The sequence below is a fragment of the Coccomyxa subellipsoidea genome (assembly GCF_000258705.1).
Source record: "Coccomyxa subellipsoidea C-169, whole genome shotgun sequence".
Classification (NCBI taxonomy): Eukaryota; Viridiplantae; Chlorophyta; class Trebouxiophyceae; family Coccomyxaceae; genus Coccomyxa; species Coccomyxa subellipsoidea.
This window is the reverse complement of record NW_005178041.1, coordinates 3,276,880-3,304,827: the sequence shown is the minus strand read 5'-3', so window position 1 is coordinate 3,304,827 and position 27,948 is coordinate 3,276,880. Positions and strand designations below refer to the sequence as shown.

Below are 27,948 nucleotides of genomic sequence, written 5' to 3'. Positions count from 1 at the left end.
TGAGTAGGATTGATATCGATAGACAGGATTCTTTACTTATATATCTATGGGCAGAGACGCCTTAGCTTCCGGACCTTTACCAAATTGGTTGGTTTATTCATCTTTAAAGCATTCCAGGATAAATAGCAGCATGCTGTCTTGTAACCCATATTCCAGGATCATATCCCACTCAACACATATAAATATATATACTGGTTGGCCAGCTGACTGCCAGCAGGAAAAACACTCCGTAGCTTCTGATTTGAAAGACGCCGAATGCAGATGGCATCTTGGTAATACACAGAGATCTTGAGAAAACCTTACTGCTCTACACTTGTCCATCAACAGGATTCTGTAAATGTACATCCCAGCAACACACAGATGTCAGTCAACAAAACTGGCCTCTCCTGGAGACCTCTCGACCAACTTGAGTTGCAGCAGACATGACACTTGTAAGCACACACAAATAAATGTACAATTTCTAATACGGAACCATTGTCTCGGTCACTTCTTCTTGACACAGTGCCTGCTGCAAGCTTCTTCCTCGGCGGTGGCTCTTCTGAGGTAGTGCAATGCATCATGGTATCCCTGGTTGGGTAGCTGAGCCTTCTTGGTACAAAATTGCTTATTGCTTATCCTCAAGAGAAGAAGCCTCCCTGTCCCTTGCGAGCTGCAGCACCAGCACTCAGTCATCAGAGCCACGCTTTTGCACCAGCAAGCAAACATCTCTTGAGCATTGCATCCTGAGAGAACCAGACCACCCCAGCTCACTGCAGCATCATCACTGCTCGCTTGCCCTAACAGTAACCTGCCAAGAGTGGGGTGGACCGCACCTTTGTTGATTTCCCACACGCCGATGTCAGAGGGGCTGAAGGCAAGCTCAGGGTGAGAAATGGGCTCCAGGTGGGGTGTCTTGATGGGCCTCAGCCCTGCAGGGTTGGGCGCGATTGGAGTAGCAGGAGTGGCACCGGTGCCAAATAGCTTTGACAGGGTGGGGAATCCTGACGCGTTGGGCCCGGCTGTGCCATTTGGCGCGTCTGTGGGACCTGCCAGCATACAAATGGTCATACAGGACCTGTACTCAAGCTACTATGCAAACCCTGGATACAAAATGACCTGGGGAGGTCGCCAAAGGGACAAGGCGCTGCAAACAAAGCCTCAATACTACTTGATGGAGCATGAGATCATCAAAGGAAACTTGCGCTTGTATTCCGAGCTCACTACACAGCCATGCCTCAAACAGTACTGGAGCACTTTGACCAATCACGCCATCGGAGCCGCCTTCGACCCGTTTGGGGATCTAAGAGATTCATTGATGGATCCGTGAATGAATGTGCGCTTAATACTGGACTGGAATGAGAATTGCTGACCTGGCTTCAACTGGCTTGCTGAGGGGAAGCCGGGCTCGTCAGTCAAGAAGGTGGGGTCTGAAAATCTGGCGTCGAGGCTCTTCTGACGATCTCGAGAGTTCAAACCTGCTGGTTGTGAGGACATGCGCTGCCACCAGCTTTTGCTATTACCACTCTCTGCCATGCCCTGTTCGTCTGTCACGGAGGACACCGATGAATGGAGAGGCGTGGTTTTCCAGCTCGATGCGACAAATGTGCCCGATTACTAGGGAAAATGTGTTGTCTGCGTGCTTCGCTTGAAGATTTCTCAAATGAGCATGATCGACGTTCCTCGAATGGCCATCGTGCGCTCCCGTAATTACGTAAATAGTATAAACACCGTATCGAAGAAAATTACGGGTTCGTTTTTTCTTGCCGAAGACCCCCTCCTCGGTTTTGGGCATTTCACACGTTGCAGGGAGCGATCGTGCTCGTCTATCTGACACATCCGACAATAATGTTGTAGAATGTAGCGATGCAATTTCCTGGCTGGTCCCCTTGACACGGATGGGAGTTTCAGAGCGTCCGAACAGGATCTGTACATGTGGCAACATCGCCTAGAACGTGTCGATCCGATGTGTACAGCACACTTGATGGATTTTAGTTGCATCATCTTATAAAGCCTCATTAGTACGTAAGGATCGACTCAGGAGGTCAAAGGGACGGCGCTTCGAGCAGTACAAGAAAACGCTCTGTTGAGGTGTATGCATAGGTGCACCTCGCAAAATGAATCAATCACGAGGTGGCAGAAAGCAATTTAGGCATCGCCTAAAGGATGCACTGCTGCTGATGGGCTCGGTCTTCCTCATCGCCTTGGCATTCGTGGCTTGGCAGGTATGTTACTATGTACACTTCAGGATGGCTGTCCTCCCTCTCTGGCGAAAGGAGACTTCACAGGACGCATACATTTTACAGGACGCATAAATGTGACCATGTTTAATTACACGTTGCTTGGACAGCTTTTAGGAACATTCATAGATTTTCAATTAGCTATCTAGGCAGCACTGGCCTTCACGCAGCTCCCTGTCCCCCACTCATGGAAACCCATCCTCGCAATCGAACAATTTCTGTAACCCCTTACATGATCTAAACGATCCTCTTCACGGCAAGCAATTAGAATATTACTCATGCTGCGCAGGGGGGCATGTCATTCAGGGGCGTTGGCAGGGGGGTCCGAGGGCCGACCGCCGCGCGCATGCCGCTGGCGTTCGGCCGCTACAAGACCCTTTACGAGGGCCCCGACAGTGATTCATATTCGAATTCGAAGCCCGCGCCGGCCGGGCCCCTTGTGGCGCCAAAGCAGGCGCTGGAGGGCGCCTCTAGATGGAGCAGCGCACTTCTGAGGGTCATGCCTCCATTCAGCAGTTGGATGCCCCCGGAGGCTGTCCAGAAGGTGCTGGCGCCAAGTGGAGCGCAGCAGAGCGCGCAGCGGTACTCCTTCCCGGATGCGCTCCCAAAGGTGCGCAGGCTGCCGGCAGGTGGTCACAGCAGTTGACACAACTGCAAGGATGTTGGGACCCTGCATTGCCATGCTGCGCGGGGATGAAGGTTTATTTGGCAATGTCTCTGTAGCATTGCACTGCAGTGCTTGCATACCTACAAGTGAAAGACACAGTTGGAGGCATTAGGAAAGTTAAGAGCGTCTCTCCCTGTGCTTATTATTGAAATGTCAAGATTTGATCAATACTAAGAGTCTATAAGGTCAGAGGACTGGATCTCACTTTAAATCCTGATGCTAGATCCTGGCGTGACAGGTGGCGTTGCTGTTTCTGACGCGGCAGTGGCTGCCATACGAGCCTGTCTGGCGCGCGTTCCTGTCATCGGTCCCCCCGCTGGGCAAGGGGCTGCACCAGGGCTGGCAGCACCTGTTCAGCCTGCACGTGCACCTGCCACCCAACCACTTCTTCAACACAGACAGCATTTTCACAGGGACAGAGGTGGAGGAGCGAGTGGCTGTGGAGTGGGGGCAGTGGTCTGTGGTGAGCCTCCTCTTTTCTGTGTATAGGAGGCCTAAAAATAAGGTGCCTAAGCAACAACATATCGTTGATGAGTTTGCCTCTTTGTGTGGACCAGAGCGCAACACAATATCCCACAGATTAGCTGCCCGCCTGCATAGTATGCTCACAAAGGGCTTGCTCCCTGCATGGGATCTCTGTGTGAGCCTGGAACTACATGGGCGACTTCAGGTGTGCGGAGAATAGAGTACAAGCAGTGCTGGTCTGTTGTCTGCTTTTGGCCGTCCCTCAGCCGTGTCCTTGTCATCATTAGCATGTGCAAGACAGCGCTTATGGTCGAAGCATGATTGCACCCCATCCTCTAGAATCTCCCGAATCTTCCTTCCTATCCAAAACACATAACTTTTTTTTGCGGCCTTGTTAAATTGCACTCCTGTGCTCGCAGGTGGAGGCAGAGTTGGTTCTGCTACGCGCAGCTCTTCTAGATCCGCGCAACCAGCGCTTTGTGCTTCTGTCAGAGACGTGCGTGCCTCTGTACCCGGCGGCCGTTGTGTGGGCGCAGCTTATCGGCGAACCTCGCTCCCGCCTTGACGCATGCGCCAACACGGCAGACCCCAACGACGCCGCCAGCCGCATGGACTACCGGTCTGTCCCCTTGCTTACCCAAAACCATACTTGAATTAATATCATTACAGCATGCTGTTCCAGCCCACAAGGTCAGGTGCATCCACATTTACATGGGCATCACCTGCTTTGAAGTCGAAGGGTCACAATTACATGAGGTGAGGGGAAAGTGGCAGTTACAGAACCTGGCAAGAAGATGATGCTATTCAGCATCCTGGTTGCATTGTGTGCGTGAGAGCTGGTGTTAATCAACGACGTGGAGCGCTTGATCAATATGGGGAGGATGCGGGGGTGAGATTTGGGTACGGGTTGCATGCAGGTGGTCGGACAAGATGGAGGGCCCACGATTGAAGAAGGAGCACTGGCGCAAGAGCGCGCAGTGGTTTGCACTGACTGCGGAGCATGCCCAGCTTGTGACGACAGAGAACAACGCTGCCAAGGCTTTCAGAGAGTGAGTCTATCTGAATATTGCTACTTTTCACTGCATATTCCTGTGAGAGGTGGTCAGGAACAATCTCAAGATGGCATTTTTGTACTATCTACACTTAGTGCTCTTGACATCACTTTGCCGTGGCTAGTCAAGAAGCGCAGCATGACAAGCAGCATTTTTGGAATCAGCCTGCATAGTTTGAGTTGCAGGATCAACACACAGTGGATCGGCCCAGGCTGAGGAGAGAGTCAATGCACAGGCTTTGAGCAATGCGGACAACGCTGGAAAGGGACGCACATGGCTGCCATGTCATAGGGAGGTGTGAAAGATTCGTGTCTTGGGCGCAGGCATTGCTGGGTGGACTCTGCAAACATAAATGCTGGGTGGGCGCCCAAGAGCTTCTGTGTGGCAGACGAGCACTACATGCCCACGCTGCTCGCCTCGCTCGGGCGACAGAACGAGACTGACTGCACGGTGATTGCTCTCACTCGTGCTTGAAGCGTGCACAGCTCTAGGCACAATGACTGTCCCAACATTACAAAAACCGTGGGTTGTTTGTGTCCTTTCCAGAGGCAGGCAAAGATGCGTCCATTTATATTGTGTGCCTGCCATGTGCTTGCTTTGAATGGGCAATGCACACTAGCTGCTATGTGTTTCCCCTGACAAGATCCTACAGAATGTCCCCATGGTATTTTCTTTATTTTTTCTTTTGCTGGTGGCAGGGGCTGCTGACCTCTGTGTGGTGGGACGGCCCCTACTTCCACCCCAGGGAGTTCAGTGCTGATGATGTCAATGCTGGCCTTGTGGATGACCTGCGTGTGGCAAAGCCCGACAATAAGGACCCAAAGTGCAATGCGCCGGCCGCGCTCAGCTCTGCAAAGAAGCTGTTCCCCGCAGTCGAAGGGTGGGTTCCTGGCCTGCAGTCATGTGGAGGATTCCTGCTTGAAAACAGCTTTGGCACACTGTGCTGATATGATTGTCAGAAGGCATGCTCACATAATTGTTTTTAGAACTTAATTGACATTTTGTTGTAAGGGCATCTGTGGTTTCCGGTGAGTCGACTGGAAGTTCTCTATCGTCCTGGGCTCACTTGTGCTCCATGGGTGTCATGCAGGGAGCTGCCAAAGGATATGGGTCGGAGGCTGAAGGAGAGAGGTGATGCTGAGCTGGCAAGGGAGCGATGGATAGCGCAGCTGCGCTCAGCACCCAACCTGGAAGAAGCAGGAGAAGTATTAGCTGGTGGGCGAAGGCTGCAGCAGGACGGGAGGCCCCACAAGGGGCAGGAAGCCGAAGAAATAGCTGGGGGTCCAGAGTTTTTGGCGAGCAACCCCGGTGCTTGGGTGGATTTAGGGGCGCCGGCGGGGGTTCCGGTAGGGTCAGGGACTTTGGAGGAGGGTTCCAGCGGGGAGTTGAGCGAAGAGGAGGCGGCGCGGTTGGAAGAGCTGCTGGCGCTGGCGGACGCCGTGCGGGGGGACGGCGGTGGCGGCAGTGGTGGGAGCGGAGGGAGTGGAGTGGGATTTGTGGGGGACCAGGAGGAGGCGGCGGCGGCTGTTGCAGAGGCGCTGAAGCCCAAATTATTGAATGACACGGCGGCGTGGTCGGCTGACTCGCCCAATGAGCTCGTGCGGGTAAGGCTGTTATTGAAAAAATGCCACTGCATCTATGCAGACGCACTTCCTGTGATGCACAAGTTCTGGTGCACACTTCTAACGGCACTCCCCGGATTGAGAATATTAATTTAATAGCGTGTGCAGGACCTGCAGGTTCATGACAGCATTTTGGTGCACGTGCGCTTGCATTCGGGTGCATCTGAGAGGGAGCCAAAGTACAAATTTGCATGCATATCTGAGGTGGCATCTTGTATTTTCCTTGCAGGCTCTGCTGGCTCGCTATAGCCCATTGGGAAGCAGCGGCTGCCCTCTGTTTGCGCGCAAGTTCGGAGAGCCTGCACTGTGGAACATTGCGCAAGTGGCTGCCGAGTATCTTGCGCCTGCGGAGGTCACTGCCTAGAACGGAAGATCTGACAAGCGTTGTGAATTGAACGAATGTCTGTAGTTGTGTCACTGAATCCTTCACATATGTGACGATAAGAAAGTGCAGAGAGGACAAATCGTGATAATGCTGAACTGAGCCTGCCTGGTGCTGTCGTACAACTTTTCTGACAAAATTTGAACTGACGTGGAATTGAGCGACTTGCAGAATTTTGTAGAACTGGAGGCCTTGTTGTTACGACATCCTGGGATCTCACGGCAGAGACATGCATCTGACTGCTTTTTGTCGTGTAAAGTCAGTGCATGCAAAGCAGACATGCTCGATATCCTGAAATACCCTGGCAGCAGCTGCCAGTGACTCCCTCCGTTGTCAAAGTTTTCTTTGACTGATCAATGTCATGTTTCGGCTGAACAACTCAACCACAACTTGCCTGCAACACATGCAGATGTACAAGTGTGCCAACCTCCTGTGTAATGTCCTTGACTTCCTTCCTTTATACCTAATGCTCGCTCTGAATGTCTGCACTCCTCTACTTCTAACTAAGCGAAGCGCCGAACGGCTTGGCATGTACAAGTGTGATCTTCATCGTATCCTCCTTGCTGGCAACAACCACAGACTCATCGGCCACATGCAAGTCAGGTATGTCTATTGTCATTGCTGATGTCAACATCACATGTAGGGATAATATCGACGTTGTGGGTCCTACAGACCTAATCTTTCTTGATGCCCCTTCCTGCTTGTCATGTGTCCCTCCTCTCCTGCTCTGCTGTTACTCACCCTGCGGCATTGTGTGTATATGTTCTGCAGCACTGATGACTTCGTGTCCTATCTGATGCTGCCGTTGAGGCCACTTGGGAAGAAGGCACCCGGCTTGGTGGCATCGCCGCCGTACGCAATGGCAAGCACCTCCTGGGGAGTGCGCGCGAAGATCTTCGCGTCGATGTCTGCGGGCACGATGTTTGCCTGGAAGAAATTGAGGACGTTGGGCCCGTAGATTGAGGCGGTGGCTGATGGGATTGTGATGCCCTCGTCCTTGCCCCCGCCCACCTTGGCTCGCAGGTCTGACAGCGCCTGCAGAAAACATTTTGCCACGTGAAGGATCAAACGCAGCTGTGCTCGGTTATGATGATCTGTACAATGAGAGCCAATTCGCTGCTCACAACGTCGGCTTCGCAGGAACCCCGAAACCAGGGGACAGATGGACAGCAGTGCGCTGTGCATGCCAGCCGAGTGAGGCTGGAACACGCCATGCTACACAAGAGATACCCGTACAGGCTTTTCCTTCAAACCTCCTTGGTCCTGAGTTCTATACTGTAGAATAATGACTCACAGAGGGGCTGCACTGCTGCTTTACAATTCCAGAGGTGGCAACAGGGATGCTGCAGATATGCATGCATGCCCTCTCACACACCTGCACAAAGCTGACGATCTGGATGCCGTAGGGCTGCACGATGAGGTCACCGTTGTTAAAGAGCCACTGCCGCAGCAGACCGCCGTGGTATGCCTCCACTCCCAGGATGCCGGCGGCTGCGCCCGTCGCGACCGGCCCCGTCAGCACCGGGATGGCCCCGGCAAACGCCGTCGCGCCGACGTCCTCAAATAGGAATGCACCTGCATGCCAGCATTGTATCACAACCTTGCAGAAGACGACAGACTTCGATCCTAGGATTGCATGAAAGAACAGCCATCCAGCCATGCCAGAGGGTGAAAAGGTGTGCATTCGAGGAGCCTGGCACTAGCCAGTTTCATAGTGAGCAAAAATGGCTATAATGAGGCCATTGCTACTGCAATCCTACACATCCCAGGAATCACCAGGAACACAATTGCAATCCTGTGGAGCCTCTGCATTGCTCTTCCAGGTGTTGCTGAGATTTGTGGAGGGGAGTGCTCACTCAGCAGGAAGTTGACATCGTTGGTGTAGGGGGAGAAGACGTTGTCCCCGGCCCTGCTACCCAGCGCAGCCTTGATGACGGCGTTGAAGGAACCACCGATGTCAATTTGGGGGCAGGGCACTGCCGCAGCGCCTGCTGCCTTCCTCAGAAACGCCAGCTGCATGCATGCTGGTAATATCTGCTTGCTTTTGAAAGTTTAGAAAAGAAACGTTCAGGACCATTCACGGAGCCTCACTTGCTGCAGCTGATTGTTTCTATTTGGGCTACAAGCTCTGGGCAAGTCAAAGAAATACACTGATGTCTCATATGCATGCAGCTCTGGTAGGGAGGTATGATTTTAAAGGAAGGTTTAGGAGTGCTTACATGAGCAACCTCATCCCTGGCGAACTCAGCTGCGATTGTCTGCACAGCAGGGCTAAGTCTCGCCTTCTGCCCTCCCGTGGCAAGGGGCCCTCCAGCGAGCAGGGATGTGTTTGGGTACTGACCAAACGCTGCATAGCTGTAGAATTGGCCCTGTGAACCAAGCAGGTAGCTGAAGGTATTGAGAACGTCGAAGTCATCAGGGACGTCACTTGTCGTGCAGGGAGGTCCTCGTCCTTTCATGATGTCATCGTAGGCCTCACGACGTGCTCGATGGACGATCTCACCTCCAGGCATTCAAGATTGATGGCGAAATTGAAGACGTCCGTATTGTCTGCCTTTCCAAGAGTCGCAGCGAGAGCCAAAGTGCCGAACAGCGTCAACGGCCAACTTGGCGATGCCATGAGGCTGAAATGTGGGAAGTCACGGTTGTCCAAGTCGTGATAAATGATCTCCCTCAGTTGGGAACAGGGTACAGCCTGAGAATTATAGACGCACTACATGATTGCGCATCAACTTCCACCCCAGCTTCAAGAATCCATGATGTGATGCGTGCATGCATGCATGGCTGACACATCTCAAATCAACTTCACCTAGATATTACATCACTCTCGCAAGCACATCACGTTGTCTTGATTACAATACTCAGGCAAGAATCAGCTACGTGGTAATACTGATTACTGCTGGTTTCAGTTCCAGTTCTGGAACTTCAAAAGATGACAAAGCCTTGCCCTGAAGTCAGAAAAAGGGGAAGGGCAACTGCCCTCAGAATGTTGCACTAAAAGAGTGCTTGCTGTACCAGGTTGAACCGCAACATCGCCTGTCCGCCAGGATACACAGCGAATAGCCACCTACCACGCGGATGCAGTCTTATGTCCGTCTCTCAAAGTACTGACGGATTGCTGACAACAGATGCTCTGACAGTGCACACAACAAGCATCCCTCAATTGCGCCTCTGTCTCCGGCTGCTCTTGCAAATCTCCTCAACTCTCCCAAAGGTAGCTGCCCTCCTCAATCATGCTCAGCTCATCAGTCCAGGGCTTCTGCTTCAGTACTAGCCCACAGAACGCTCATCCATGGGAATCCAAATGCAGCGCAACCACAGCTGCCGCGTTGCAATAATTATTCGCGGTCCCAAAAGTGCCCATTTCACCACTTTGCGCGGCGGAGCACAGTGAGAGCAAAGAGCAGCAGAATGAGCACGTATGCGATGCACTGCTGCCACACTGCTGGCAGGTGCGAACGTGCCTGGTAGCCAAGGCCAAAATAGGCCAGAGCTTTCCTGCAAAGCATGAGCAAGCCCCCCTTCAGTGGCCCCATCTTCTTGTTTTCAGGACAGCAAATTCTTTTCAGGGGAAAAAAACCTCTCAACTTCAGGACAGGGAACCCTTGTCAATGACATGCGCATCTGAAGAGCAATCGGTGCCATGCAAAACTCTGATTGGGAGCACTCTCCACTGGCTCTGTTTAGTCTGCCAGCGACACAGGCGTGAAGGTGAGTCAGCAACGACGCACCAGAGGACCTGAGTGCGGCTGAGCTGCACCGGCTTCCGGCGGGGAGGAAGCTGCTCCAGACCCTTCTCGCAGATGGTCTGGATCTCGGCTGCGCGCCTGAGCGTCAGCTTGGCATTCTTGTCGCTGGAGACCAGCTCTGACGACCTGCACAATGCAGAAGCCTATTCAAGCTTCTGAATGGCACTCAGCTGCATTCGTGGGTACCAAACAGTACTGACAGGGCCAATTCTCCATCAGAAAACTGTCAGACCCATCCAGAAACTTCTGTCTATGTCTTCACCCACAGTCAAGGGTACACAGTTCCGATGCTTTGAGCACCAGACAGAGCAATTGCACTTTGGTCGGCAGAAATTGTCAGAGAAGGAGTCGTGCTTACTGCGCAGCGAGAGAGCCAGCGAAGTGGTCGAATGCCTCATAGAGGTCCGCCATGCTGCCCAGCTGCTGCACATACTTGGCTGTTTCTCCCCGGCGCATCTTCACCACACCTGCACACCAGATGTCAGGTGAATCAAGTCACCTGTAGCACATCAATTTACCCTTAAGGGCAGATCTGGATCCCACCAGTCGCATGCATCATTTTTGCTCTCTTCAGAAACCTTCACCTTCTCGTACCCCTGTTCAAAGTGCGCCCATACCAGCTCAACAACAACTTTCCTGGAACAGCTATAATATGTTTGACACCTGAGCAGGGAAGCAGATGGTTCATGCAAGTCTATGGCAGGCAGACCCCAGAGGCCTAACGGGGTGGAGCAAGAAGGCCGGAATGAAATCCTTGCCTGTGAAGACGCGGTGGTTGTTATAGCACAGCGCGAGCGTCCCAATGGCCATGACCTGTGGGATCGCGCAGAAACGGAACACATCCTGGTCGCGCAGTTTGGCCATGTAGGCCAGCGAGTGCGGTGCGTGACACAGCGCATCTGTCACGAGCTCGTTCAAACAGCCCAGCGCGGCTGCGGAGTTCTCCGGCGCCTTGAACGAGTCGAGCTTCCTGGTGTAGCGGCCCCACACCTCCTTTGGCCAGAACATCCTGCAATGCAAAGGAGAGATGGCTAACTTTCTGTAGGGCGTCCATGACTACAGAACATACCTCGCGTGGGTCCTGGGTCAGGAAAGTTCAGTACTAGAAGGAAAACAGCACACAAATGCCACATGTACAGCTGCAGACTTTAAACCCTGGCAGGACAGAGAGCTGGGACACACCTGGGCGCAGGCTCCTCATTGATGTCTTCTAGGTAATCCCTGATGATGTTGGTCTTCTGTAGGAAGAGCCCCATGTGGTTGGCCAGAAATTCCATATCTGCAAACTCCTCGCTCTCCAGCTGGCTTGAGGCAAAGAGCTGTGAAGCATTCACATCCGTCAAAATTCTGGTCGTTCTATCACCGAAGCAAGTAATAGCTGCCGCTGTGAAGCCACGTTGTACGCAGCGTGATCATCAAGAAGGAATTGCATGACTTGGGCTTCATGATGGAGACAAGTACTGTATCCATGGTTGCTCTGCACAGTGGTAATCCTCTAGATTTACTGATTGCGAGACCAGGAGCCAAGATCATGCGTGCACCTGTGACAGGCCGATGCCCACAAGACCAGCCACATAATGGCAGTACAGGTCATAGTCCTTCACACTGATGACCTCCTTCTCAATGAACTCCGCCATGCCCTCCCCCATGCGCCGTGTGATGTCAGCAATCACCTGCGCAGAACAGCAACACCATCTTATGCATGCAAATACGATGCATGTGCAGGATCCACCGCTGTTACATCAGCTCTGAAAATGTACCAAAGTCCAGCGGGAAACTGGGTTGGGATAATAGAAGTGGGAGCACAAACCTTCTGGTACATGGGTTTTAACCGCAGGAATGCATCTGTAACCAGAGAATACTGCTGCATGAGGTCGACGTACGGCCCATAGCCACAGCTCATCTTCCATGATCTGCACAAACACCATCTGACTCTCTTGCTGTGTGTGTTGAACTGGGTGAGACGTGCCCCAGGTTGACTTGTGAAAGGAGGAATGGAGGGAAGACACACCTGTCGTATATCTTTTCGTGGAACACTCGCAGCAGAGGTACTTTTGTGGCCACAGGCACGGCCATATCATCCTCCACTGTGTCCAGTGCTCTCAGCACCAGATAGAAGAGGCACACTGCATCGCGCAGCTCTGTTGGGAGGCGCTGAATCACCACAGCGAAACTGCACACACGATAAATTCACGATGAGGTGAAGTGGAATATGCTGTGGTGATCAACCCCATCGTCCAGCATATCAATACAGAGGTGTTGGAGTTGCACTCATCATGAAGAGAGGTACCTTCTTGATACTCTGTTGAGCATGTCGTAACAAAAGGCGAGACTTTTATCTTTTGGAAGCACTTTTGCACGCTTGGCTGCGAAGGCCATCTGCACTAAAGGTATCAGTTCATCTGGGTGCTCCAAAACCTCCCTCAATTTTCCCATTGTGCTTACCCCTTCGTTTGAACGTGTCCCAAGATATTGAAATCAGTGCGGACTGGGAGACATATGAAATCTTGGCAGAGCGATCAGGACCTGGACAATCCAAACCAGCTTTTTACAGGGAACCCTCCTCGAGGTAGTAGAAGGGAACAGAGCCAGAGAAACAGGAATTCGACCTGTACGCAGCATGCAGCAGAGACTCTCTCCTCTCTTTCCGGCAGAAGTTCCGGCATTGTGGGAAGGGATCGCCGTCTCATAAATTCATTCGAAGGACATGCACAGAGCAGCTGGCAGGGCAGGCCCCAATTTTTGTCTGTGAGAAGGACTTTTTCGAGGTGATTGCCGTGAGGCGCAAAAAGCCGTCATAATAATTCGGCTTGAGACATTACTATGGATCTCTCATGAATGGGAGACTGCAACTATTGAACCAGACAAGGTCACGAAGCAGCGTCAGAAAATTCACCTTCCATACGAAAACCATTGACAAACTGTGGGTTAGGAGGATTTGGTGCCTTCTGAGGGCTCATGGCCATATCTGACGATGACACCGTTAGACTCGACGTCTCTGAAGCAACAGAGGTGCGATTATGTTGAAGTGCTTTCTGAGTAATAACGCCCGTGCTGGATCTAGTGTTGGGTGCAACCTACAGCTGTCGCTACCAAATCTGTATTAGAGTTAAATGAAATGCAATCGTCCATGGGAGGTCGCGCTTTATAAGCAGCAACTCTAATGTGAGCTCGGCCAGATCGCCAACGTAGGAACAGGAAGCGACAAGGACATGTTGATCCTTGGCAGCCTCTCTTTCCAGCTGAAAGCTTGTCAATGGCAGCAACGTTTTACAATGCTGCACCACTGCTACTATAACAAGTTAGAGCTGTCTGCTTCTCCTCGCCTGCAGATTTTGGTTTACAGTGTTCCTGTGCTCCAGGTCTTGCAGCGGTTGCAACAGAAGAGAGCGACTCTTGAGAAGGAATTAGCAAAGCTACCCAGCGCACCAACCAGCAGCAAAGATGTCTTTCATCTCTGTCGAGGTTTTGAGAGGGCCTTCACCCATACTGTGGAGGTGTGATACTGTCGAGTCAACTACTTCGTGCCTTTAATGTGGTCCTTGATTGAGGCACCCAGGAAAGAGATAGTGATAAACATGCACCCCAGCATCCTTGATGCAATCTCATCAACCTCCTCATCCCTATTCGGGGACGACCACTGGTTATGGCAGAGTGCCGGGTGCCTGACTGCTCTTTTTGTGTGCGCAGACCACAGACTATGCAGGATTCATCAGGCGGGCCTTCATGGACGAGGGACTCATGGGGGTGGTGGCAAAACTGCCTTTGGAGAGGAATTTCAAGCTAGAGCATGTGAAGGAGGTATGTAAATTCCTATGTTTCCTTGTTGCATATCATGCTCTTCCTCTGAAGCTTCCCACTTGATGTCGTGAGAGGCTTACATTTGCTTTCCAATAACAGAATTCTCTGCATTGCAGGTGGTCAGAGAAGCGGATGGTTACCAGTCGCATCTGGTGTCCCCTGAGTTTGGCCTGCGGAGACTGGTGGATGAGACCATTGGACTTGTGCTGGAGCCTGTCAACATGTGTGTGCGGCGGGTCCACCAGGTCCTCATAGATGCTGCCAGGTAACGATGCAGCTTCTCAACCTTTCCTACAGACATGCCATTCAGAGCATGGTATGCCCATGCACTGAGCATATTTGTGCACCGTGTTTTAACATTAATTTCTTGTATCTGTTGGATGCAAAAGACAGCGGCAGGTGCCTTTATTGGGTTCTCTTACTCTGGATCTCAAAGAGCAATGCTGCGGTTGCAGGGAGGCAGCCAGGAAAGCCAGCCTGATGACAAACACCACAGTGCTGGACGATACCAGGGAGCCGCTCAGGCTGCCAGCGTTTGAGAAGGCGGTGCTCTTTGCCGTGACTCAGGCGCTGGAGAATTGGCGAGACGAGGCCATGGAAGGTGCTGCCAGCTGTGCCCACCCGTTTATTTCAAAACTTGCCAGCAATGGCATGCCAGAATGTCCACTCTAGGTTCGCATGCAGCTGCATACGAGCAGGCTACCAGGCATGTCTGGTGTGGGGTGTGTGTTCATGAGACACTTTTTTTTTTCATGCGCAGTGGCGAAGACCATTGTAAACATGGAGCAGACGTACGTGACAGCGGCCTTCTTCCGCCACCGCACGGCAGAGCGCTACAAGGCCATGATGCAAGCGCAGCAGACTGCGCGGCTCCTCGGGGAAGGTGCGCCACATGTGCAGAAAATTTTCCTATCACTAAAGAATGCTTCTAGCATCACGTTGGCCTTCATATGTAAACTGGGCACATGATGTCTCCCCAGGACAGAAGGGTCATGTGCTTGAGTCTGCGACGGTTGCAGATCGTGTGTGTTTGACTTGTCGCTTGTTTCTGCTGCTAGTTAACCCGATTGCACAAGGTGGTCTGCGTGGCTGCAGAGAGGCAGCCTGTAGAGTGTATTGCTGAGCAGCTTTGGTGCTTGTGTGCTTGCAGGCAAGGCGGTGGCGGCAGACTCAGACTCGGACGACGATGACGACTCGCGGGACTCAATGGACGGTGACAGCCCGCACAGGCCGCGCGAGCTCACTGCTTCCTCCACACCCATCGGGGGCCCACTCTCCGGCGGCCTCACCATCCCTGCCACCATGAATGACCCAGGTTCTGCCACCAGTTCTTGCGGACACTGTGACTTAAACAGGGGATACTCAACAGAATGTACTTAGTTTGCATCGAATTAGTATCTGTGGTGCCTGACGCGCTATCATAAGGAATCGTTATCATGCCAGGTGGACAGTTGTCCAGCCATGTTAATTGCAGTCTCTCATGTCATCTTCATGCACATCTTGCTTGGCCCGCTCTTGCTGGTTTTTATCTGGGTGATGTGATTGTGGCTTACTGGCGTGGCATGACTGCAGCGGGGTTACAGCTGAGGTGACAGTTGTTACTGTGTGGGCATACAGGTGACCTGCTGACTGGGTACCTGGAGAAGCGCATTGGCGAGAACAGCGGGCGGCAGAGCCTGCCGGAGGCATGGCGCTGGCAGAAGCGCTACTTTGTGCTGACGGAGCCCAAGGGCATGCTGTACTACTTCAAGAGCGCCGACGACCCGCCCAACTACAAGGGCCTTATCAATATGCGCGAGTGCAAGGTGCCCACCAACCCCTCATTTGCTGTCCTCCATACCTCAGCCATGCAGGATGATCTGTCCAGCTGAACAAGCTGTCTTAAGTTGTGCAGTATCGTTGCATTGCTTTGCTGAAGGCAAGGTCGCCATCCAACCCCATCACGGTACTCCATAGCTTAGTCATGCAGGATCATCGAAACCTGGCTGGCTTTTGGCGTGTGCAACATTGTTGCATTTCTTGGCTGACATTTCAGAGCTCAGGAGCGTCCATATTCAATATCTTCACCAGTATGTTAGCGGATTAATCAATTTTCTTTTATATGCAACAGGCGGAGGACGTGGATGTGGATGGCCTGCCCAAGAGCGCCTCGCGCTCCAAGTACGACCTGGACGGCGGCGGCGGCCAAGTCTCCCTGCTCATCCGAGTCTCCCACAAGGTCAGCTGTTGCCCGTCCCCTGTCTTTATCTATGATCATATGTTTCAGACTAATATACTGGGGGCTCAAGCCCATATCCTGGGTGCTTGCCTGCAACATGAGCCGCTTTTGTGTCATACGCAGACAAACAATTACTCTTGTACAGATCTGAGAGATTTGTCCCTGTGTGACCGCACCTGGCGCCACGAGCAGTTTCATTTGCGCAATGGTCTCGCAGTGCAGACTCAATCTTGTGCAAAAGCCCATGTGCCCGAACCTGTTGAATGCAGTACCCAAATGCTGTGTGCTGCATGACTTCCTGCTCATTCATTCGCCATTGCCTGACTTTGTTCTGTGTCCTCGGCGCAGGACCCGTCCAAGCCGTGCGTGAAGAACCACCACTCGCTGGTGCTGCGCGCAGACAGCGCTAGCGAGAAGTTCATGTGGCTGGCGCGCCTCAAGAATGCCAGTGATGGCGGGGGCGCCGGGGGGCGCGCCCCCCTGCGGGGGTACACCTCCGAGCAGCTGCGCGCCGACTCGGTCACCAGCTCCACCGCCCCAACTCCGCGCGACGGCGTCCGCCGAGGCGGGGTGAGGCCGGTCCTTCTGTCACTTAGTAGCAGTGTTTGCTTTTGCTCAAAAGTTTGGGGAGTGTCATGGCTGAGCTGGAATTTCTTATGAGTGGTGGAGAGCTGCAAAAGAGTAAGGTTTCAATTGAAATGATGTTGACCAAGTTGTGAGAGGGCTTTGGCCATCAACGACAAACTTGGGGGATTCATTGTGTCAATCAGGGTGTTGTAGTCTCGCAGAGTCCATGCAATCATTCTCAAACAATCTCCCTTGGACAACTAGCTGTTCCAGCCTGGTGTTTCCCATGAATTTTGGGCAACGACATGCATGCAATGATAGCTCTTGCAGTACAAGCCTATCTGGCCTGTACTTCAGACAGCACCTGCCCTTACGGGTGAGGCAATGTATGAAAAGTTGTTGCTTATGTGAAGTCCTGAGCCTGTTTTGGTGTTGTGTGCACAGACTCCCAAGGTGGGCGATGTGCCTCTGGGAGGCATCGGTTCATCCGCGCTGTTCACAGAGGACAGCGGTCTGGGCCCCGAGCCTGTGCTGCCGAGCCGCTACGGCAATGGCGTGGACAACAGGGTGCTCTCTTCAGCCTCCTGCATGCTCTTCTTGCAATGTGTTGAGGCTCCTAGCAGACACAGTGTGTGTACTGTGAAGCTCGCTGCCCTCAGTTCTTGAGCCTCCTGCATGCTCCTTTTGTAATGTAATACTCTCTAGCAGACACAGTGTGAATACGGTGAAGCTCTCTTGGACTCGGGGATTCAGTTCTTCATCCCCCTGCATGCTCTTTCTGCGATGTACTGAGGCTCTAGCAGACACAGGGTGCATACTGTGAAGCTCTCTTGGACTCGGGCAGCATGATTCACAACATTGCAAAATTTCCATCAAGACACCAGGATACTGGTGCAAACGGGATGCAGGTGGGTGGAAGTGGGCTGTGCTTAGTACGGGAGAGTGCTTTGAGGAGAGAATGGAATGGAAGGCTCACAGGAGCTGGTGTTGCCTGCAGGTGTTTGATGACTACCTGCAGCAGCTTGCGGAGGACACGGCGGCCTATGTGCGCACCGTGTGTCAGACCATCGTCCTCACTGTGCCGAAGGCCATCATCCACTGCCAGGTGCGCCAAGCTGCTCTCACAACACCTCTTGGACAACCAGAACTACTTTCTTTGACCTGTATGATGCCAACGCTGCAATCCAATCTCTGGGCGTTTGATTCAATTTGAGCTTGAACCCATTGCGGATCAGAAAGAGGGGCATGCAACACATGTCATTTAGCCTTGGACATGTGTCGCACACACAGCTTTCTGTCACAATAGTAGATTCAAATGCTCCAGTAGGGCATTTCATGCGTAATCTCGGGGAGCCCAGAGTTGAGCGCGGGTGCATGGCTGCAGGTGAAGCGGGCGCAGGCGCACCTGCTGGAGCACCTGTACGGGGCTATGACTGGGCTGGGCGGCGCAGAGGCCGAATACCTGCTGGAGGAGGACCCCGAGTCTGTCATGGGCCGCGAGAAGCTCAAAAAGGTGCGCCTGATACGCTCGTACCCTGCCTACATGCCCGCATGCATGCACAGATTTGGTGGGGTCTATATATTCTACCTCCTGCTGTCCGCACTTCAGTCTGTGGGGACTGTAATGCTTTGAGCTCAGTTTGGACATGTTTTAATCTAGATCCTCTATCATCCGGTCCTTGCCTGACGCCGTTCTGATCCCTGCCTGTCCACGCAAGGCATCAGCCCTGTGGCAAGCTGACGCTTTTCAGAAGGATTTCAGGGGCTGTCCTGAATAGCATGTGTGCTTCTGCACAGTCCGTGGGCGACGTGGCGGACGCGATAGGGCTGCTGAAGCACCTGCAGGAGATGCACTACGAGGATGAGGAGAAGGCTGCGCAGCCCATGGAGGTTCCCGCTGACATTGTCGCCCTGGCCGAGTACCGCCGCCGCCGCACAACCAGCGACCGCTCTGCAGGTAAGGCGCTCCTCCGAGGAGGTTTCCTACATCTTTTTCTGATAAAACGTCATCCAACGCTGCTGCTGTTGTCGTAGAATGTCTGTCCCTGTTGAAGAGGTCCTAGCTGGGCATGTTTGTATGACATTTCCTGGAGTGTTCACACCTTTTTAGGAGGTGGTTGGCCGGGACTTCTTGGTATGACAGGCTCGAGTAAAGCAGAAGAAATGCAAGCACATGGGCATGCATACACCTCCTTCCTTTTCTATTGTCATAAAAAAAATCACCTGATGCGGGAAGACTTCCAGACACTGAGCAAGTATATTTGTGTGCGCAGCGTCGCTGTCAAACGGCAGCTCGCCGGAGGGCGCCGGCGCCGGCCGTCGCTCGGCGTACCCGGACGCCACCGCCGGCGCCGGGAGGTCCGCGGCGGCCGGCACGGGGGGTCCCCCGGGTCCCCCCGCCCGCACGCTGTCATCCTCGCGGCGGCAGGCCACGCCACCGCCGCCGCGCGTGTCAATCCCCACGGGCCCCCCTGGCCCCGCATCGTCCCCCAGCCCCATGCCCCGCCGCCGTCCGCCCCCGGCCCCCCCCGGCGAGACCCCCCGATAGCGCGCCAACTATTACAAGGGAGGGACGCTGATGGGTGGATCCGACACACGAGAGCCTGCCAGCCCTGATGAGGGGTCGCCCATGTGACACACCTACTGGCGGATCCACCTCCTGATAGCTGGTCAGCCTCACTTAGGGGGTGCCCATGCGGCACTGATGGGTGCATGCAGCGCAGCAAATTGCTGTGTGTGTGTTGGTTCCCATGGCACCTCTGTATGGATGACGCATTGTGTATGGTGTCTCTCTGTGGTGAGCCTGCTGTGCTCCCAGAGTGGCGGCATTCCGAGCTCTGGCTCGGAGCTCTGGTGGGCATCGGCCTGGGTTTAGCTAGGCTGCAGGAAGCGTGGTGCTGTTGCAGGCTGATGTGAGGGCTGTGCTATGCCGTGACGGACCTGCATCAATTCTGCTGCTTGAACACTGCTCTCGCCAAATGGCAGGCAGTGCAAGGTTTCCTTATAGTCGCAGCAGCATGTATCCTTATTTCGCCACTTACTGTCCAGTATTGAGTCGGAAAGAGGAAGTCCTTTTGAATCACTCAGCATCATTGCAGCTACTGTCGAGGAGGATGTCAGACTAAGAGCTCGTCTTGCTGTCCCAGAGCAAGTGCATGGATGAGCCTGCTTGAGTGTGGCTGGAATGGGCAGTCCACCCCATGCACCAGCTCGTGGAAACCGCTGCCCAGGCCGTTGGCCGTGTCATAGGACACTAATCCTTACCGTCAAAGACCTAGGCTCCTATTTACGGGTTGTTCTCCTTTGACTTCATTTCAACCTCTCGAGGTCGTTTGTGTATCGGTTCATGTGCATCATCTGCAGACCTGGGCCCGGGCATCTATGAATTAGGACAAATTGTGACGAGTCAACAGATGAGGCTCAGTACATGCTGTAAACTTGGCGAGTGGTGCCTGCAAATGTAAAAGAATATGTCACTTTGTAGATAGATGTCCATGGACAGGAACAGCTGCCGCTCATCGTCCTCTCCCGCCACACTTCAAACCTAAAACGTTCAAAGTTGGAGCTGCAGATGAGACTAAGGACACTTCATGGTGTGAGGAGCCATCAATCTGACAATTGACTCCAAATGCATAGGAATGATCTATGCATTCCACAACCAATATACTCTGAGGCTCCCAACCTTGCCTTGCCGTGACAGTGATCAGATAGGAGGTGTTGGTGCATGACAAGACATTTGCATCTTGGGCAGGTCAAGGTGCAAGCCTCATGTCTCGCAGATCACCCCAAGTATAGTGCAGGCTCAACATAATGTGACTATAACCAGAGCGTTTTAGGTGGTGTTGAACACCAACTTGCAAATTTTTACAGCACAACAGGTGTCTGTAGCCACGGAGTGGACCATCCAAAAAACACGAGGTCACTGTCAGGGCAAGGCAAGGGCATTCCTGCCAGCAAGTGCCTCGACAATGCCCACGCGCTCGAAGTTGGCATCTGCTATGCTCAGCACATCCTGGTGGCGCAGAGGCACCGGCTGCATGTCTGTGAGTGTGGTGGGATCCCCTTCCGCATGGATGATTGTGACTGGGTACCTCTCCCTCGCCTGGTCAACCACATGAGCTAATCAGAACCCAAGAACATGGCTATTGCTCGCAAGACAGCTCAGCGACAACTGCTTCACCTAAAAGCAAATGCTAGGAAGCATCGCCCACGGATACTGAGACCTGCGGCCTTGTGAAGGCCTTGCGATCGCAAGCACCAATCAGCAAGAGTAGAAACATCTGCAAAGTGTGCAGAGTCTGCACTGCGGACCCCCCCATATTGAGGCCTCAATCGCGTAGATACTGAATCAGCACATTTGTGCCGCAGTTGGATTGGCGGCAGATTTTCATTCAGGCCAGAACTCGACTTTAAGCAGGGAAAAATCCTGAAACATGGAAAGCCAACCTTACCAGTTCGTTGCAGAAGCCGACGGTGATGCGGCCGCTCGGGTGCACCACAAGCTGCGAGTGAAACTTGATGCAGCCACAGGGGACGCAGAATCCGCCGTCGCCCGTCCGAGCGCCAAATGTGAACACCGTCTTTCCCACCAGATCCTTCGACTGTGCTTTACCCTGCCACAGCACCCCACCCTGCATCAGTCAGAGACTGCAGGGGCTGCTGAGGCTGCTGGAGAAATTGCAGCATGCCTGACAATGTGGATGCATCTGCAGGGCGGCTGACTCCTAATGACAGCATGGTGGCTGCCCCAACATGGCTGAAGCGCCATGGTCCCCACCCCCTCATAGACACCTGTGGCCTTGACATGCACGACATGGCCGGGACATCGGCGCATGCACCTTGCAGTGGTGCTCGAACTTAACGCCCAGGATTCCGGGAAGCACATCCACAGCCTATGAATAGCAGATCAGACCTCCAGGGGAACGATGCGGCCGATGCAGCCCAGGGCTTCTTCCGCCGCAGCATCCTTCATCATCTTGGCCTCGTGTGCAGCCCTCTCCAGCGGCCCCGTTGCGCTCTGCCGGCCTGCAGCGGTGGCCTGTGTCGCAGTCCGCGGCTGCAGCTGCATTCGGCGTTGCGGCTGCGGCGGCGTCTGTGGCAAGTTGCCGCCATTGCTGCTGGTGCCCTCGTTGCGGCTCTGGCTGGCGCCCATGCTGCGGACGGCGCTGCCTCCCTCCTCGCTGTGAGGAATCATCAAAATCAGGACTCTCTCGGCAGCCTGAGGAGACTCTAATGCAGCCGCCAAGATGGGAGAAGGCGGTGCGGCATCAGTAAGAATTCAATTCCTCAGGCAGCTGTGCTGCTGATCATAGCGGAAATATGGCAGCAACTTCTGGGGTGTTTGCAGGAGGGCAGCACATACGAAGAGCCACAAGCCAGCCACAAAATGTATTCAAGGCCTTGTCAAATTTTCTTTATCAAAAGCTGCTGCTCCTGTTCAGAGATTAATACACTGTGCAGCATTCACCGCAAGTCTAGTTGGTTCCACTGCCTGTCAGAGGCGGCAGCGGCTCTGTTGAAGGGCCGGAGTTCACGCTGCTTGGGGGGCGTGCGAACAGGTGTCACTGTGCGCGCAGCTACTGTGCCGCAGCAGGCATCAGGCACCTGGATGCAGTTCTCGCACAGCACGTTCTTGGGGTTCAGCTTCTGCACGCCAGCAGGCACGCACCTGCAAAGCAGCACCAAAAGATCAGCGACCTCACCGAGCTCTTTAAAGTTTTTTCATCCCTCTGCAGGAGGCTTTGGCAGACCCCAAGCCCTCCAAGCCCCCCAACAAAGGACGCTTGAGAGAATGCTGCCCTTCGAAATCTTCTGTAGGAAGTTTTGCACTATTCCTGACCTAAACAAGAATGATACGGTCGATTGTTCACTTGAGCTCTGGGCAGCACCTGTGAGCCTCAGTGACGCCATGTGTACCTGCCACAGAAGTCACCCAGCGACCCTGACCGAGCAAGAAGTGTGTCTTCTCAATTTTAGATTGGATTTCACTCATGCATTGGTGCTCAGTGGTGGGAGGCGCACGTGGCATGGTAAGCAGTAGGGCAGCGCCAGCATTGCAGCGTGTGCCGTCCGGCCCCAGAATTGCCACACACATGGCAGAAATGCGCCGGGCAGGTGAAGACCCGCTGCCCGTCCTCTCCTCCTGCTGCCACCCCAGGATCCTCCCTGCAATATCTCACACAGCTTTTTAGCCCCACGCGATTTGCCAAAAAGTAAGGAGGATCCTCTCCCTCCTGACCTGTCCTCAAGCCAAGCAGGACTTTAACAGAGATCCTACTACAAAAATCAGGCAAGCAACCTGTGAGTCTTGCCCCTATGCGCTGCCAATTGGCCATGATATGCCCCTACGAGTGTTCTCCTGCTTGTCTAATGCAACAAATGGCCTGACAACAGCATATTTGGGGAAGGATATCCTGGCATAGTCAAGCTGTCTGATAGCAGGGCAGGTGCTGTCGAGGGTATTTACAGACAGGACAGCAATGAGACATGACCAGAGTCTCTATATATTATTGTTCTCATCATCAGTCCTTAAGGACCATGTACGTCAACAATAATAAAATGAGTCTCTATATTTTGCACCTGTGAATCTTCAGGAGGCCCGAGTCACGCAGGCCATTCAGGCAGGCGTTGTGGAAGTACCAGCCGCAGCTGCCCATCTTGCAGGGCAGGATACTCTGCCCCACCACACCACTCTCTTTGCATATCGCACAGGTCCCGATGCCCAAGCGGCAATCCGGACAAAACCTGCCCGTTCACAACACCTCACAAGTGAACCTTCCTCCATGCCATGTGATTGTCTATTTGACGCTGGCAACCAGATGTCATAACAGATGGTGGTCTCTTTCAAATAAAGAGACGAGAGTTGCAAGACACGACAAGCAAGTGCGATCGCCAAGCAGGGAGAAGATGGACTCTCCTTGGAAACGCACGAATGTGGAGAATCACATTGCAAATTTCGCATTTGCCATGCAGGATCTAACATGTTGACAGCCTTACGTCAACACGCCACAACAGCTACAAGTGTACTTGATTGAGAATCATGCCTTGATTGAGAATCATGCCAAGAAAGTGATGTGGAAAAAGGAAGGCAGGCTGACCAGGGGGTCTCAGGGGGGTTTTCTGGGTTGGGGCGTTCGCTGGGAGCCAGGCAGTTCTGATGGAAGCTGCGCAGGCACATGCCGTCACACTCCAGCAGCTCCCCGCCGTCCCCACAGCAGCCGCAGAAAAACGCGTTCCAGTCCGTCTGCAGGGCATGCACATGCTTGTCATGGCCCTGTCCTTACAACTACGGCAGACTTGCGACAATGCACCAGACTCTGGTCGCAACCCCTCTGTAATGCACGCCTGTGGGGTGCTTAGTACTTGGGGCTCACAGTTTCAGTAAACCCCGCAAAGAATTGAAACTTCAATGCATGCGGTCACATGTCTCGCTCCGCCACTGCCGCACGGTCAGCCACTCTGCTGCGGTCTGTCATCCTGTCCTCCAGCTCTACTTGACAACGACAAAGACCTGCAAGGGTGGTCCCACCTTCAGGCGGCCTTGGGACGGTCGGTGCATGGTGAGGGGGAGGCCGCTGTCAGTCTCAACAGGAACATCATATCCTTCCTCCTCAGCGTTTCCACCGGCCAGCTCCTGCAGCGAGGCGCGCTTGCGCCGCGGCCGGCGTGGTGCATCGCGCAAGTGCGCATACATGAGCTGCTCTGCCTGGATCTCGCCTGGCAGCACCTGCCGCCAGGGCTGCCTCTGCCGCTTGCTGCGCCGTCGGCCCTCTTTCTCATCCGGCTCATCTGGACATCAGGTAGATGGAAGGAACATAGTCAAGGAGGATCTGGGGTATTGTCAGAAGGCTGTCTTCATTGAAGGTGCACGTTGCAATCTAGCTGACATGCTGCTTCTGCCCAACGCTCGACTCAGACCGGTCTATGCATTTTCTCCAAGATGCTACATGATCTTGGATGCTTTGCATGGCTGAGATGGTGAGCTCATGCGGCCACAAGTTCCAGTGCATCTCTGCATGTGATGCACATGGACTTGGCTGTGCAGAGGGTCAAGCGGTGTACCTTCACAGGCACTGAAGCTCCATTTGCCGGGATGCAATGCAGATTCCTCATGAGACTCAGCTGCCACATCATCAATGTCCAATGGTGGCACCCTGCAGGGGCAAGGTTTTGGTACATCATGTCCAGATGCAAAAGGGGCTGCTGCATTGACACAGATAGAGCATGTGATTATGGACTTCAACAGCAATGCATGCTGTTGCAGTGAAAGGAGATTCAAGCTGCAGAGCACACCAGACAGCTTCCTCTTGTTGAATTCTGCCCATCGCCTCCAGGCAGCCGCTGCGCATAATCATCGAAAATCAGAACAGCTGACAGTAATTATAGGACGTGGCCAAAGACATGCCGGTCTGAGAACAGTCACCGCGATCCTCTACGGTCTCCTTTGTTTGAGAATGGACATTGATGCAAACATTGAGCCGATATAATAATGGAGCACTAGGAAGCATCTGATTTATAGGTCGAGACATTAAGCACACACAGCATTTCTTCAGATCAGCCAGCCCATTACCGTATGATTTCTACAACGTTGACACAGGACTTTCAGCCAGATATGTGATAGAATTATATGCAGCAAAATAATTCAGAAGTTGGATCACTCGAAGCTTGCCTGGAGCTGGACGCCAGGGACTCCTTGGCACACTTCAGATGCCACTTCGAGCTCCCTGAAGACACTATCTACCTCGATGGCAACTCCCTGGGCGCTCTTCCAAAGGCCACTTCTCAACGTTTGTCGGAGGTAGCTGGCCCGACTTCATTTCAAAACCCTATACCTGAAGGTCAGCTTTTCTTGGACTGATCCATGCTGGAAATCTCAATCAGGATTCACGCTCTGACAGGTCGTACAGTTGGAGTGGGGCAGGGACCTCATCAGCAGCTGGAACAAGCACGGCTGGTGGGATGCGCAGAAGAGGCTGGGGGACAAGGTAGGCCGCATTATTGGGGCTGAGCTTGGCACAGTGCTGGTCGCTGACTCCACCTCTGTAAACCTCTTCAAGGTCGTGGCTGCCGCTCTGGACCTGCACCCTGGCAAGATCATTGTCTCAGGTATTTCCTGCACCCCTCCGTATTCCTACACCCAATAAAAGAGCGTCCCTTCCACTGCAAACTGGCTTTTGCAAAGTCACCTGTGCTCTTGCACGTCTCTGAAAAGCAGTCACTACTGCATGCTCCTTGCGCTTAGTGTATGAGCAATTTGAGCCGCCAATCGATGCACTTTGCTGCTGATGGTGGCTGCAGAGCAGGCAAACTTCCCCACAGACCTATACATGCTGGAGGGGCTGATCAGGCACATGGGCCGGGGCCATCAACTGCGGCTGGTTAATTCCCCAGAGGACATCCTCGCAGCAATCGACAGCGATGTTGCGGTTGCGGTGCTGACTCATGTGAGCTACCGCACCGGCCGCATGCTCGACATGGCAGCCATCACAGCCCACGCGCATGCAAGGTACAACTCCCGCTAAAGAGCCGTCACTCTTTGGATGAGATTGTGGGTCTTTCTGTCAAGCATCACTCTGAAGACAACCTGCATAAGTGAGGGAGTAGAGGAAGGGCAGGAAGAAGGGCTACATTGCAGGCTTCACCGACACCAGCAAAGTCACAAAGATCTTCTGGTGCAGATTGGAGAAGCATGCAAGGAGATTTGTCTAGATTGGATGCGGGACGACAAGGACATCATCTGAAGTGAGCCTAAGCAGGATTGTGCAAAAGTCAAGGAGCTCTTTGTAGAATGGGTGCGGCATGAGACAGGGAAGACATGGATATCTCAGGAGGGTGCACCTATGCAGGGGCGCTCTGGTGGTGTGGGATTTGGCGCACAGCGCGGGCGCCGTGCAGCTCGATTTGAGCGGCGCTGACGTGGACTTTGCTGTCGGCTGCGGCTACAAGTTCCTCAATGGCGGCCCCGGCGCGCCCGGCTTCCTGTACGTGGCCGAACGCCTGCAGGTGCGACCAAGCCAGAGCAAGGGATTGTGTGACATGTACGGAAACCCAGCCCTTAGTTGCAGAGGGACCAACAATGATGAACAGGCAGGCAACGTTCCTGCAAAGGGTTCAGGAAACGCGGCATGCGAGAAAGACATAAGGTGCACGAGCAAAGGTTTTGGGCATTTTTGAAGGCAGCAGCTTTGAAATCATGACGCAATGCTATTGTGTGTGGCGCAGGATAAAGTACAGCAGCCTCTGAGTGGCTGGTTTGGCCATGCAAGGCCGTTTGCATTCGAGCCCTCCTTCGAGGCGGCCCCTGGCATCCAGCGGTTCCAATGCGGCACTCCGCCCATCCTCAGCCTGACTGCCCTCGAGGTGAGGAGACACTCTAAAACTTCTCTCCATCTCACGCAATTTCCAACCACAGCCAAGAGTTCTACCCGATATGCGTTCACTGCTCGATGTTACTGGGCCCTTCCCCGTGAGAGCTGCACGCGGGGCCTCCTTGGCACTCACACTCCAATGAATTTCTGGTAGTGCAGCATGCGATTGTCATTGCTAACTTCGAATTTAAAATCGGGTGCCAAAACAGGTGGGGTTGGATCTGATCCTGCAAGCGCCACAGGAGGCTGTCAGGGACAAGTCAGTTGCGCTGGGATGTCTCTTCAAGCGTCTGATGGAGCAGGAGTGTTTTGAGTGGGGCTTCCGTCTGGCTTCACCCCCAGATGCATCGCAGCGAGGCAGCCAGATCTGCTTCGCGCACCCGGAGGGCTATGCAATCATGCAGGTGGTGCGGATGAGCCCCTTTTATCTTCCCCGGCCCTTGTATGCATGCAACTAGGGAGGCCACCTCTGTGCATGCATGTCTGCTAACCATGCACGACACTGTGATCAGAAGATGAGGAGATGATGCTGTTTTTCCAAGAAAATGTGAACGCCAGAAGATGTGAGGATTCTAAAAGTGCTGTTGTGTGGTGTGGCAGGCCCTCATTGAAAAGGGAGTGGTGGGAGATTTCCGCTCGCCGGACATTCTGCGCTTTGGCTTTGCGCCGCTGTATGTTTGCTACGTGGACGTTTGGGAAGCTGTGCAGAAGCTGAAGCTGGTCATGCAGGAACGCCTCTGGGACCAGCCCCGACATCGCCAGCGCGCTGCTGTGACCTGATCATGCCGTGCTGTGCAAGAGATTTTAATTGTGAACTTATTAAATTTGTTCTGAAGTTCCCC

General features: G+C 53.5%; 7 protein-coding genes across 7 annotated transcripts; 3 read left to right on the top strand and 4 right to left on the bottom strand.

Annotated features, from left to right (window-relative positions):
* Positions 1-64: 64 nt before the first annotated feature.
* Positions 65-1,625, bottom strand: COCSUDRAFT_64714 (hypothetical protein). The gene is made up of 3 exons (XM_005651390.1): positions 1,350-1,625; positions 813-1,025; positions 65-649 (listed from the first exon to the last, which is right to left on the bottom strand). Exons 1-3 carry the CDS (start codon positions 1,510-1,512, stop codon positions 618-620), a joined length of 408 nt encoding a protein of 135 aa, XP_005651447.1. The 5' UTR covers positions 1,513-1,625; the 3' UTR covers positions 65-617.
* A 531-nt stretch (positions 1,626-2,156) lies between these two features.
* On the top strand, positions 2,157-6,386 carry COCSUDRAFT_64713 (hypothetical protein; the record flags this gene model as incomplete). The annotated part of the gene is made up of 9 exons (XM_005651389.1): positions 2,157-2,201; positions 2,506-2,826; positions 3,122-3,346; positions 3,768-3,967; positions 4,266-4,397; positions 4,724-4,850; positions 5,099-5,118; positions 5,868-6,004; positions 6,252-6,386. The coding sequence occupies 8 exons, from the start codon at positions 2,157-2,159 to the stop codon at positions 5,959-5,961; spliced, it is 1,164 nt and encodes a 387-aa protein (XP_005651446.1). The 3' UTR covers positions 5,962-6,004; positions 6,252-6,386.
* Positions 6,387-7,193: 807 nt separating this feature from the next.
* On the bottom strand, positions 7,194-9,024 carry COCSUDRAFT_59405 (hypothetical protein; the record flags this gene model as incomplete). Its single annotated transcript, XM_005651388.1, has 5 exons — positions 7,194-7,439; positions 7,780-7,979; positions 8,261-8,417; positions 8,624-8,773; positions 8,908-9,024. The coding sequence occupies 5 exons, from the start codon at positions 9,022-9,024 to the stop codon at positions 7,194-7,196; spliced, it is 870 nt and encodes a 289-aa protein (XP_005651445.1).
* A 1,483-nt stretch (positions 9,025-10,507) lies between these two features.
* On the bottom strand, positions 10,508-12,589 carry COCSUDRAFT_35284 (farnesyl-diphosphate farnesyltransferase; the record flags this gene model as incomplete). The annotated part of the gene is made up of 7 exons (XM_005651387.1): positions 10,508-10,620; positions 10,912-11,162; positions 11,336-11,472; positions 11,695-11,826; positions 11,964-12,066; positions 12,165-12,326; positions 12,444-12,589. 7 exons carry the CDS (start codon positions 12,587-12,589, stop codon positions 10,508-10,510), a joined length of 1,044 nt encoding a protein of 347 aa, XP_005651444.1.
* A 1,008-nt stretch (positions 12,590-13,597) lies between these two features.
* Positions 13,598-19,287, top strand: COCSUDRAFT_64712 (hypothetical protein; the record flags this gene model as incomplete). Its single annotated transcript, XM_005651386.1, has 14 exons — positions 13,598-13,618; positions 13,844-13,954; positions 14,071-14,219; positions 14,410-14,555; positions 14,715-14,837; positions 15,105-15,269; positions 15,572-15,759; positions 16,065-16,172; positions 16,521-16,742; positions 17,184-17,306; positions 17,737-17,844; positions 18,124-18,252; positions 18,537-18,696; positions 19,013-19,287. 14 exons carry the CDS (start codon positions 13,598-13,600, stop codon positions 19,285-19,287), a joined length of 2,028 nt encoding a protein of 675 aa, XP_005651443.1.
* A 1,377-nt stretch (positions 19,288-20,664) lies between these two features.
* On the bottom strand, positions 20,665-25,093 carry COCSUDRAFT_59402 (hypothetical protein; the record flags this gene model as incomplete). The annotated part of the gene is made up of 10 exons (XM_005651385.1): positions 20,665-20,841; positions 21,191-21,352; positions 21,652-21,919; positions 22,207-22,407; positions 22,761-22,904; positions 23,319-23,411; positions 23,837-23,982; positions 24,268-24,527; positions 24,801-24,892; positions 25,032-25,093. 10 exons carry the CDS (start codon positions 25,091-25,093, stop codon positions 20,665-20,667), a joined length of 1,605 nt encoding a protein of 534 aa, XP_005651442.1.
* A 272-nt stretch (positions 25,094-25,365) lies between these two features.
* On the top strand, positions 25,366-27,886 carry COCSUDRAFT_39859 (putative L-kynurenine hydrolase; the record flags this gene model as incomplete). The annotated part of the gene is made up of 7 exons (XM_005651384.1): positions 25,366-25,536; positions 25,637-25,844; positions 26,037-26,244; positions 26,585-26,741; positions 26,961-27,098; positions 27,316-27,513; positions 27,707-27,886. The coding sequence occupies 7 exons, from the start codon at positions 25,366-25,368 to the stop codon at positions 27,884-27,886; spliced, it is 1,260 nt and encodes a 419-aa protein (XP_005651441.1).
* Positions 27,887-27,948: the final 62 nt, after the last annotated feature.

Excerpts from the sequence above, each read along its gene's own strand:
- COCSUDRAFT_64714 (XM_005651390.1), bottom strand. The coding sequence starts at position 1,512 with ATGGCAGAGAGTGGTAATAGCAAAAGCTGGTGGCAGCGCATGTCCTCA. Across the intron at positions 1,026-1,349 it reads AGCAAGCCAGTTGAAGCCAG|GTCCCACAGACGCGCCAAAT; the intron begins GTCAGCAATTCT and ends GTATGCTGGCAG. Across the intron at positions 650-812 it reads CGTGTGGGAAATCAACAAAG|CTCGCAAGGGACAGGGAGGC; the intron begins GTGCGGTCCACC and ends CTGGTGCTGCAG.